Genomic DNA, 12,401 nt, shown 5'->3' with positions numbered 1-12,401 from the left:
TCCTGCAATTTTGCAACAGCCAAATGATTAGCAGCCTCTGATTTATCTATTCTCCAATCTATTTTTATACCCACTCTTCAATTAACTTATAAAATAAGATGAATCACACTAACAATTCAAAATACTAAATGGTTTCCCAGCGACTACTCAAGTAAGAAAACTCATCACACACTGTAATTCCATAACAACATAGAAATACAGCCCAACCTCTTTTCCACTCTTACCTCGCACAACTCCCTTGAATGTGCTTTTACTTCTGGCCAAACCGAAGTATTTAATTTCTCCCATATTATACTTGCTGTTTTTAAAGTATGCTATCTTTATCAGATTAAGGGCATTAATCTGCAAGCAGTCATCTGGGAAGTTTTACATATTTTCTAACACCTAGACCAACTTAGATAACAGAATTATTCAACACTTCCAGGTCTGACAGCAGCCACCTGAAATACAATTCAGATTAGGTACATTGTGAGGGCTCCTACACATTTTCATTCTTGGATGGTCTGTTCAAATTTTGGATTTCACCTTGAAGCAACGATGTTCATTGAAAATTGCTTATGTCCCATTGAAATTTTCAAATTCATTAGCACAGACCAAAATATAATTTTTAGTTACCTCCACAGTGTAGTTCTATCACCTTTCTCAAACTTAATGTATAATGTGTTTCCCTTTCTCTTCTTTTTCCTTGAAAAGAACTTTAAAAGACATGTATTGGTTTTATTGGCAATTTCATACAATCTGTGTTTGAAATTATTAGTTCAAATGGTTTACTGCTTGCTAATTCACAATTTATATTTTCGTCTTTATTAATCCCTCTCTCCTACTGGTTATTATCTTAATAATCTCTAAAATATATTTCTATTTCCCCACTGACCCCAAATTATTTAAGTAACTAGTTTTAAATTTCCAAATGGTTGATATGATTTGATTAAACGTTTTTTAAAAATCTCTAGCTGGAGGTACCTAGGTGGCTCAGTCGGTTAAGCGTCCAACTCTTGGTGTCGGCTCAGGTCATGATCTCAGGGTCATGAGATTGAGACCTGCATCGGACTCCAGCCTCAGTGTGGAATCTGCTTGAGAGTCTCTCTCCCTCTCCCTCTGCTCCCCTTCCACTTGCGCGCGCGCGCGCACACACACACACACACACACACACACACACACTCTCTCTCTCTCTCTCTCTCTCTCAAATCAATAAATCTTTAAAAAAATAGACAAAAAGCCAAAATTATGTATTTAAAAACTCTCTAGCTATACTGAATTATAAATCAAGGAATGATTGATTTATAATCAAACCCCAAGGAATGGGGTTTATATATTTCTACTTGGAGAGATTTTCTTTGTAGTTGGCCTAATGAATTATCAATCTTGGTAACTGTTTTACAGATGACAAAAAAAGAAAAGAAAAAAGATACATTTTATGGGCTATTTTTTATTATATTACTCAAGCCATCTATATTTCTTTTTGTGTGCCTTCTTGATCTTCAAGTATTATTAAAGATTCCTATTATTGCTGCTTTTCTGTCAATTTTTTCTTCATTTCTTCCAGCTTTTCTTACTGTATTTGATGTTATGTTTAGCACATAAGAGTTCATACCTGCTAAGTCTTTGTTGTGGAGTGTACCCTGTGTGAATATAAAATGACATTCTTCATCTAGTTTTATACATTTTGTTGTAAACGCACTCTGATAATGATATCCTGTCATCTGCCTTTTCCCAATGTATCTTTAATGAACCACTTACTTTTCTAACCTGAGTTGTTTTATGTAAGTCTCTTCTATATGATTAATCTCTTAAAAACAGAAACTTAGAAGTTTAGGTTATACACATCTTTCAAACCTAGGATACTGTCATAGTAGGTCCGGGCCAGAATTCCACCTGGATACCACAACACAAGATATGTAAGGTTTTGCTCATATTCTGTGCATCAGGACCCTCACTCAGATCATCTTCTCTAAGATGAATTCACAATCTAAATTCCTCAGTTAAAGAAGTAATTTTCTACTTCAGTAAACTTTCCACTGGCACTTCTAAACTCAGAAATAATGTCGATGTTTTAAAATAATAATGTTTGCTTGAATCTTGAAAATCTATGTTTCAGAATGTTCACAACAAGATTATTACAGGAAAGTAATTCAACAAAGGGAGAAATATAGCTCTCAGGAATGGTTATTATCACCATGATGACATATAGCAGTAGTTATTGTATATTAAGCTAAGTGCCAGACATTTTACATATATCCCCGATACTACCACGACTTTGTTAAGACCAATACTATCACCTCTATTTCAAGGATAAGAAAACAGTCCCAGGGCACATAATTATCCTGTTCAAAACCAGGACCTGAACCTAAATGTGACTCTGATTCTAGAACTTTATACTCCGATGTCCTGGGTTTTACTAACAGCACACAAACTAATAAGGTCATATGAAAGAAGTCACACCCTGTTTGAGCACTATTTTTCCCATCTATGAAGAACCTCCAAAGTTTAGAGTATTACAGTGCTTCAGTTCCATGAAACTAATGGTAAGTAATGTATCAACAATAGTGCTGCATGAATCACAGAATCCTTCAGAATAATACAAAGCGGACACCTGGCACAGTTCTCTCCACACAGCATCCTTTGCCCTGTGGGAAGCTATCATTCCCTCTGTGGTTTTACGGAGGTGGGATGGGCTCTATTCTTCAGTATCAGATATACGTCCAGAATGTTTGGTTCAGGGATGGGTACATGCCCTAATCCAGGTAAATCAGAACCTAATCTAGGAATGTTTGCTCAAACTGTAGCTCTCTTCCTCCTGCAGTTGCTAAAGTAGCCAGGATGTAACCCTGGGGCTGCCAGGAGTCATACACCTTGCTATTATTTGCAAGGAGACTGCCTGAAGAGAAAGCACATACAGAGCAAAGGAGAGAGCTGAGAGAGAGCTCACCGACACCTATTAAGCATCCAAGTCCGAGCCAGAGGTTTTAAGGTTATATAAGCCAATATAAATGTCTCCTTGTATTTATGCTCTTTTGAGTTGGGCTTCTGTGAGTGGAAACTGAGACAGAGTATAATATAGCTACTTTTTTCTTTTTTAAGTTTCTATTTCTACTCTGGGGATCAAAATAATGCAGAAGAATAATCTGGACAGGCGAACACAGTACTGTAGAAAAAATACTAGATTTGAGGTTAGGAGACAGGTTTGAGCCATTACACAGACAATGACCTAGGACAGACTGATCTTTATAGGTTTATGTTATCATTTATATTAGAACAGGTCTGAACTAAATCATTACTAAAGTCCTTCAAGGTATAAAAACCTTATATATAACTTTATGAATATACAGATTGTCTAACAGGCGTAAATACCATGCATTAGAGGGACACAGTTTAGCCCAGAAGAATTAATGTGTTAGAAAAATTAGAATGTTATATAAGGAGTTCTTTTTGTTTTGTTTTTACTGAAAGTGAGAAGAATTACAGTTTAAGTGAGGAGAAAAAATAGAACATTGTATTGATACCATATGGGGAAATTTAGTAAGTAACTAGAAAAAAGTAACTAGAAAAAAGTAACCTGACTATATGATTAGGACAAAAATTCATTCCTCAGAGAAACTAGAAAATCTCCTCTTCTTGGGATCACTTAGAATAAAGTTAATATTTATTATTTCTAGAAAATTCAAGTCTTCATTACAGATAAGCTAATGAACCCATGTACAGAGATCATACTATATATGAATTTTATCTCTAATAATTGCTTTGAAAGCAAAACAAAAAAGAAACCAAAAGGTCAAGTATTTTTCCTAAAAGTTTAATCAAAGAAAATAAAGATTAATGCTTACTTTACCTGCCACCACTCTAGAAGGGGGAAGGCAACGGAAAAGAGAGAGGAGCAGCAGAAATTCTGGGTAAGTTTGTCATGTAACAAAAGTTTGCCTCTGAATTCAGAAATTTGGGGTATCTTTCCAAAATATATACTTACCAGCATTAGTAGGATGCTTTAACTCTTTTATTCATAGTTTACAATAAATGCTGTGAGTTCGTTCCCATTCTGACACGTAAGTGTTAAGTGCGGACAGCCTGAAGCACAGGACTAGACAGGAACCAGCCCTGGGAGGAGTTCAGCTGCACCAGGCTCTCCTGGGGGGCAGGACAGGGAGCTGCTGACAGCCTGTTTCACTCATGAAGTAAAAGGACCAAATCTGCAAAGGAATGACTCCTAGGGAAGTGTAACAGAGTTGCCTTCTAAATTACCGAATATAAGAAGGACTCTTCCTTCCCTCTAGCAGTTATTCTGCTCTCAGAAACATGCTTCTGTAGAGGAGGTATCAGTTGTCCTCTGACTTCTCTGCAGCCCTCAAAGCCTCAGGTATTATCTGGGCATCACTAACACAACAGCACACGGTTTGGTCAGCAGGCACTCACCACTCTGCCATCTAATTTGCACCTCTGCTGAGGGAATGGCAGACTGCACCAGATTATTTTGGAGGAGAGTCCCTGCCAAGTCCACAAATTCTTCACTAAAACATGAGAACTGGCTCTTCTTTCTTCAAAACAAAGGGGGGGGGGAGCAGGGGGGGGGGGGGGGGAGGGAAAAGGAGAAAGAGAAGGAGAAGAAACAATATCCTCCCATAGAAATGTCACCAGAACACAACTTTCTTCTTAATGTTTCCCTACAACTGAAATTAAGGATACAAGCAAAGTCACATTAAAGACAGTTTTAATAAAATTAATGTTATATAAACTGAAAAAGTGATAAAATATATGTATCTCCTGTAATAATGGTTCACAGTTATAACGCAAATCTACAGATTCAAATGCAAATCTATAGATTCAACCTAAAAGGAAATAGTAGCAAGAGGATAAATTTTTAGCAGGTGTTTCAAGAATAAAACTACTTTGGATAATCAATTATATTTACTATAAGATACTTACTTCCCTGGAAGAATTCCATAGTTGTATAACAACAGCTTTTACCATGTTCAGCTTAGCTCATTTCTCATGATGAAATTATACTTACTGAAGGTTAAAAATACATTATTTCGCTAGCACCCTAACCATTAGGTAAACATGTGCTATATTTGAAAACTGTTAGACAATTAAATTTCAAAGACTTAAAGGAAGCCTTCAGCATTATATTTATAAGACTAACAACTTCAACCTGCCTTTATTGTACTTAAGTCAGGGGCCACTAAATGCCTGAGCATCAGTACAAAAGGGTATAAACTGAGGAGCCTTGTCAAAACAGGCCCATTTCAGAAGAGCTTGTCCCTGTACAGAGATTAATTCTGAACAGCCTCAAAGTTCTTTTGCAGTTCCAGGATAGTAAATAAAAAAGTTCAACATGTTCAGAGGACTCAAGTTTTACTCTGAATGCTATCATTAACTGTTTGAATAATCTGAATCAAAGCACTTCACCTTTCTGGGCCTCCGTTTTATCATTTTTAAAGTAAGAAAAATTCCTGCCAAAAAAGGTTCATAATCTTATGCCCATAATCTTTATCCCTTTAATCTAGCTTTCTACCATTGTTTCAACATGCAAAAATGCAAATGGAACCATTAGTAAAATACAGCTTCATCAACAGCATCTGCTCGTAAATTTCTTTTTGCCTTTTTAAATATACACAGAAGTGAAGGTAGGAGCACATTAGGATACTGTGTGTGACTACAGCTGTGAATAATTCATCCAAAAATGGTCTGGGTATATTAATTAATCATGAACTAAGCACAACAAATCTCAATGATTTATTTTGACTCCAAGATGCTAAAAGTGATCAATTTTGGCTAAATTACTTAACTCTGAATCTTGATATAATGTAACAGCTAAACATAACAGTACACACAGAACTCCATCCTCTATTAGCTTGTTACCTTCCACTTGGGGGAGATTCAAACCTGTAAGAGGAAGAAGAGAGAGCAGGTGCGCCTGGAGCATTTCTGCTGATGACGTAGGGACTCTCACATTCTACAGTATACTGCATTTATTTTCATAAACACTTCTTGCTATCTTTTCACTCTGGCCCCTATTCCACAACAATATCCCATGGGCCTTGCCAGTTTACCAAATCTCTCTTCACGTTTACAGAGAAACAGATCTGACAATATTTTCAGATTCTGAGGAATACAGTATCTTCCCCATGACAAATTAAAATGTCTTCATTTTTTCATTATGAAGACTTCTCTTGGATATAAATTAAACTGTTTAAGCATCCTTGAGTTTTACTTGTATCCCTGAAAATGATGTGAAGGACTATCCCAAGTGCTTTTTTTTTTAATTTTATTATGTTATGTTAGTCACCATTCATTACATCATTAGTTTTTGATGTAGTGTTCCATGATTCATTGTTTGTGCATAACACCCAGTGCTCCACGCAGAACGTGCCCTCTTTAATACCCATCACCAGGCTAACCCATGCCCCTACCCCCCTCCCCTCTAGAACCCTCAGTGTGTTTCTCAGAGTCCATCGTCTCTCATGGTTCGTCCCCCCCTCCGATTTGCCCCCCTTCATTTTTCCCTTCCTACTTCTTTTTTTTTAAACATATAATGTATTGTTTCAGAGGTACAGGTCTGTGATTCATCAGTCTTACACAATTCACAGCACTGACCATAGCACATACCCTCCCCAATGTCTATCACCCAGCCACCCCATCCCTCCCACCCCCAACCACTCCAGTAACCCCCAGTTTGTTTCCTGAGATTAAGAATTCCTCATATCAGTGAGGTCATATGACACATCTTTCTCTGACTTATTTCGCTTAGCATAATACCCTCTAGTTCCATCCACGTCACTGCAAATGGCAAGATTTCAGTTTTTTGATGGCTCTATAATATTCCATTGTGGGTGTGTGTGTGTGTGTGTGTGTGTGTGTGTGTGTGTGTGTGTATCACATCTTCTTTATCCATTCATCTGTCGATGGACATCTTGGCTCTTTCCACAGTTTGGCTATTGTGGACATTGCTGCTATAAACATCGGGGTGCACGTACCCCTTCGGATCACTACATTTGTATCTTTAGGGTAAATACCCAGTAGTGCAATTGCTAGGTTGTAGGGTAGCTCTATGTTCAAGTTTTTGAGGAACCTCCCCATACTGTTTTCCAGAGTGGCTGCACCAGCTTGCATTCCCACCAACAGTGTAGGAGGGCTCCCCCCTTTCTCTGCATCCCCGCCAGCATCTGTCGTTTCCTGACTTGTTAATTTTAGCCATTCTGACTGGTGTGAGGTGGTATCTCATTGAGGTTTTGATTTGGATTTCCCTGATGCTGAGCGATGCTGAGCACTTTTTCATGTGTCTGTTGGCCATTTGGATGTCTCCTTTGGAAAAATGTCTGTTCATGTCTTCTGCCCATTTCTGGATTGGATTACTTACTCTTCGGGTGTTGAGTTTGATAAGTTCTTTATAGATTTTGGATACTAGCCCTTTATCTGATATGTCATTTGCAAATATTTTCTCCCATTCTGTCGGTTGTCTTTTGGTTTTGCGGACTGTTTCCTTTGCTGTGCAAAAGCTTTTTATCTTGATGAAATCCCAATAGTTCATTTTTGCCCTTGCTTCCCTTGCTATCCCAAGTGCTTCTTACATGGCTGGTACTCACTATCAGAAGCATTTAGCCAACTCTCCTGAAGAAGCACCTACATCACACAGGGTGGATATGTGTGTGGGTGAGTGTGTATAAGAGAGGGAAAGAGAGCATGTGTGAGAGTACAGCTTAGTCAGGAAAGGTCAGAGTACTACGAAAACCTGTAATTAACCCCAACTCAAAATCCTGAGTAAAGCACTCTACGATCTGTTGGTTGTAATGCCAAACAAACAAAAAAGTTGCAGTTTAATGTGGTGAAGGCAAATACTTTAGAAAGGCCAAATGTGTTTGTAGCTTGCAACAGAAAAGTTAAGACTGTTGCAGTATCTCTAGCAAATAATTCTGTCCATTCCAGAAAAACCGACCTCTTTTTCTGAAACTATGAAGGTCACGAGAGGACTGGAAATACCACTTCCCTTCAGTATATGATGACGACTTCTCAGTTTAGCCTGCTACTAGTTTTCATCAAATACGCGCATGGTAACACAATCAAAGAATAATACTTATTTTGGAGTCCTCTTTGGAAACTTCAGGGAACATTAACATTTTCAAAATGCCCCCAAAAAACCTTCTCCTGAAGAAATCTCAATATTTTGTAGACAGATAGTACACCTTAATGCCTGGCAAAACATCTGGTTTTGTTGCTTTGGTTAAGACAAAGCTCTGCACGTCACTGTGACTCACTGCTTTGTTCATCACTGTGCACCGGGGTGCACGGCTCTGTCTTCCATCCTGAGAGAAATCTTATCTATTGTTGTGGAGGTATTCTGCTCCAGGAGTGCCAAGCCTCGAATCACAGCCTGTACAAGAGGATTTGTCATGAAAAATCTACTGTTATGAAAATTGCCAAATTCAGGAAAGCCAAGACTTTCAATCAAGGGCTTCTCAAGAGGTCTTGTCAAGAAGTGGGAGCAATTATGAAATGCTTTGCTACACATAAGTTCACTGTTTTCAGAAGGCAAATTCTACAGCCAGGATTTTAACTGCCGTTGACTGGATAAAATACAAACTCGTTTGCACAGTTTAGGTTTCAACCTTAAAACTAAAATGTGAAGTTCTAATCTTTTCCTTCCTAACATAGTGTTATGCCAGGATTTGGCCAAAAATGATCTCATTAACCAACAGCAAAGAAAATGATGCAACATGAATTTTTCTGAAAAATCTTAGAGAATTCCTATTTTTTGACACAAGCCTACTTTCACCTGACAAAAGAATTTAGAGATTCCATTTGCTCTTTCATTCTTTCGTGAAATAGCATTTTAAGCACTTGTTTTCACCAAAAACAGTCAAAATTGATTGGATATCAAAGATGACATAAAAGTTGTCAAGTCAAAGACGATGGCATAGTTTTAATGTATTACTTGAAATTTAAATACTAGCAGCCCTTTCATTAAAACTTACTATTGGGCAGAACTAAAGCTTAATTTTGATTAATTTGTAACCATTTAGATTTATTCATTGTCCTCTGAGAAAAGAAAACAGTGGCCACTATTTTTTCCATTTAAAAAAGGGACATAATTCTTATGAAGACTCCTTTTATTTTCCACGTTAAAAAAAATTTCAGTGTAATTAAAAACTACAAGCAAAATTTTATGTTCATGTATATCATGCACATTTTTAGTGGGAGACTATAGCTTTCATCATATTTTTTAGAAAGTATGTAACATAAACATTTTAAGAGCCAAGAGCTTAAATCTAGTGTTCTGGCTCCACATTACACAGCTTCTCTATTTTTATTTGAAATTCTTTTTACTTGATCTCTTTCCCACTACAATGTCTACTGCTCATCAACCCTGCTTGCTCTAAACTTCTACCACTGCTTCAGCTACTGTACTTTTACTTGACCCGTTTATGGTTTTCTTCCCATTCTCTTTCCCCTGTGCTGCCCTGTACTTATTCACTTCAGTGTAGAACAATTACCTTCTATATTTTTAATCAGTAAAACCAACTGTTTCCCTCTAGACGATGAAAAAATGAACCAAAGTAAACATCTCAGGCCCTCTAGAATTCACTCCACTACTATCATCTCAGGGTGTACACAATATAAAGAAATGTAAGGCAATCTATTATAATCAATATTCACTAAAATCAAGCACTAATATAAGATTCCGTTTTATAAACTATCACCAATACACAGCACTTTGGCATCCTTAGATGTAATTTTAAAAAATCACAAAGATAGATAAAACAAGAAATGAGGAAGGAGAAAAGGAGCCAGGAATCAATACAACCACCAGCTAAAATGGTGGAAATGATCATGTTTCTGTTTTGAAGTTGTTAAAAAGAAATTAGCTTAGGGGCACCTGGGTGGCTCAGTCAGTTAAGCATCCGACTCCTTGATCTCAGAGTCCAGTTCAAGCCCCACATTGGGCTCCACGCTGGGCATGGAGCCTACTTTAAAAAAAAAAAAAAAAAAAAAAAAATTAAAGGCAGGCAGGCAAGCAACTTAAACTGGAAGAGAACCTTCCTGATTGTAAACATTATTAAAACTAGAATAAATTTTTTGCATAAAGTTGTGATGTCTCCCTCAACAGAGTTCTTTCTCTAGGTGAGTTTCTCCCTCTATCTGGAGTGGTTTGGGTTTTTCCTTCTCAGAGACAGAGAAATGTACAAAAATCTCTTTGTAAGATATATAAACCTATTTTGTCACACTTACCATCCAAAGAAACGAATCCCTTAGAAATTACTGTGAAAGTTCTCCCAAGAGTTTACATTCTCCCCTCAAACATACTAACAGATTAAGTTTGTCACTGATTTTCAACAGTCTTTATTAGTCTTCTGAATAAGATAAGACTCTTTGACTAATCTTAATTATAACTACATTCATGAATATTCATATCAAAGAATAATTTTCATATCCTTATAAAAGTAAAGATCATACTTTACTAGGAAATGGCATCCAAGTTATCATCCAAAGACATCTTATTCTCAGGCAAGGTTCAGAAAGATCAAGCTTATTTTTGTTTAAAGTACTGCTTCTTTAAATGCTGTCAGGATTTTATGAGAGCAAGTATGCCATACAGTTAATGGGTAAGATTTACTAGCATGATATGAAAATGCTAGCATGAACAAAAAAATTGAAAGAATCAGTCATTTGCTCATATGACAGTTAAGGTAGTAACTGATTTAAATGTTCGGAATAAAGAAATAAGGGTTACCAACCATCTTTTTAAAAACCTGTTTTCCAATAAATGCTCAGATCGAGGAAAAAGAAAGAAAAAAACATCAAATATAACTTACCTTTTTGTCTCTGGTCCTTACTTCCCCATAGAAATCTAGGGCCTCTTGTGCCTTTAAAAATTTGCCCCGATGTAATAAATATGCACAAATCATTACACCAGTTCGTCCCTTTCCAGCTTTACAGTGAATTGCTGCAACATGATTGTCATCTTCACTTAGCCATTGGTCAAGATCTTCACAAAAGGGTTTGATAAGTTCTAGCTGTGGTGGATTATGGTCTTCAAAAGGATACTGTGCAACTGTGGTAAAAGGATAACCTCAGAATTAGAAAAAAGTCTTTCCTGAATTGTTTATTAAAGTAAGTTAACTTGAGAAATGTTGCATATAAGCTTAACAGGTGTTTAAAAGAAAAACCAGACTCCAGAGAAAAATAATTTGCTGCCTGATAATTTTCCAATTTTTGAATACAAAATAGTCTCTCATTAATTCTTAAACCTACCCACTAGACAGAGAGGCCGAGAATTATTTTCTCCACTTAATGAAAGAGGAAACTTGGCTATGGAGAGGTAGCACAAGTCAACATATCAGAGGGAGAGGCAAACTCAAAATGAAATGTCACGTAGGTAGGTTTCCTGGCAAGGCTCTCAGTGCATTTTCTGACAAAAGAAGTCATAATATTTATAGTATTACATCACCACAAAACATGTATTCCAGAGAAGGTATAAATTACCAGTAAATCCATAATGGAAAGGACTGATTTTTACACTTCATAAAATAAAAATGCTAATTAAGCATGTTATTTGAAGATGGTCTTGCAAATGTTAGTGTTGATTTTAAAGGCATTTACAAAAGACACTGAAAAAACTACTTATAAAAATGTATACAGTTGTAGTAAAGTGTATCTAATGTCACGTCTTTTCACATGGTTTATAAAAACCCAAAATTTCACTGTTCCCTATAGTCAGAGTTGAGGGTTTTTTTTTTTTAAACTTGCCTAGAAATAGGAGTTTAACTGTATCACTATTAAATTTTTTTCTTACTGGTCCCTGCCTTGGTTCCATTCCATTAAAATCCTTAAAAATCCTGACTGACAGCAAATGTATATAATTATCCTGTGTGTCATCTAAATACGTGAGAAATATTCCTTCTATCTTCAATCAACTCATTAATAACGTGGAACAAGGTTCAGTGTTGGGTGAGTCGTCCCGGGAGATAACGACTGCCGTTACAGGGAGTCGCTGGGACAGCTTTCACCTGGGCCTCAGCATTCCATCTTCATCTCCCCAGTGGCACATAAAAACATCCAGGAAACTCTGTGAAACGTCTATTTAAAGCTAGATAAACCGTGACTAAAACACACTTTGCCTAGTAAGCAGTAGGCTAAATTCACGAAAAAGGAAAAATTCTCAGTGAGTCTGTATTGGCTCTCAGCCATTAGTGCCTCTGAATTCTCAAACAGGCTGTCTGAATGTCCGTTCTAGATTTTTCAGAAGGAATCCACGGCAAACATATTAGTATATAGCTCATGGCATCCACCTTCTCTTTCTATCACGGTAGCACCTGCCACGCTTCTCCACTCTCCAGGTGTCTCGTGGCTCAAGGGGTTCCACCAACACAGACGGAAGGTTTCTGCGGGCCCTCAGAAGAATTCACCACCGC

The 12,401-nt window shown here is 37.1% G+C and overlaps 1 protein-coding gene across 5 annotated transcripts in view; it reads right to left on the bottom strand.

The window, feature by feature from the left end:
• Window positions 1-12,401, bottom strand: part of PTEN (phosphatase and tensin homolog) — an 89,567-nt gene that overhangs the window by 19,165 nt on the left and 58,001 nt on the right. For 2 of the 5 annotated variants that reach the window (XM_073878972.1, XM_073878970.1), the window contains one exon: window positions 10,803-11,041. In XM_073878972.1, coding sequence (XP_073735073.1) covers window positions 10,803-11,041 — 239 coding nt within the window. Of the gene's footprint in view, window positions 1-3,964; window positions 4,123-4,236; window positions 4,551-7,141; window positions 8,363-10,802; window positions 11,042-12,401 lie in introns of those variants that run through there. The other 3 variants (XR_012374292.1, XM_025850914.2, XM_073878971.1) reach the window with 3 other exon arrangements.

The sequence above is a fragment of the Callorhinus ursinus genome, unplaced genomic scaffold (assembly GCF_003265705.2).
Source record: "Callorhinus ursinus isolate GAN/ISIS: 27379988/994484 unplaced genomic scaffold, GSC_fseal_2.0 scaffold32, whole genome shotgun sequence".
Classification (NCBI taxonomy): Eukaryota; Metazoa; Chordata; class Mammalia; order Carnivora; family Otariidae; genus Callorhinus; species Callorhinus ursinus.
This window is presented reverse-complemented; position numbering and strand designations above follow the sequence as displayed.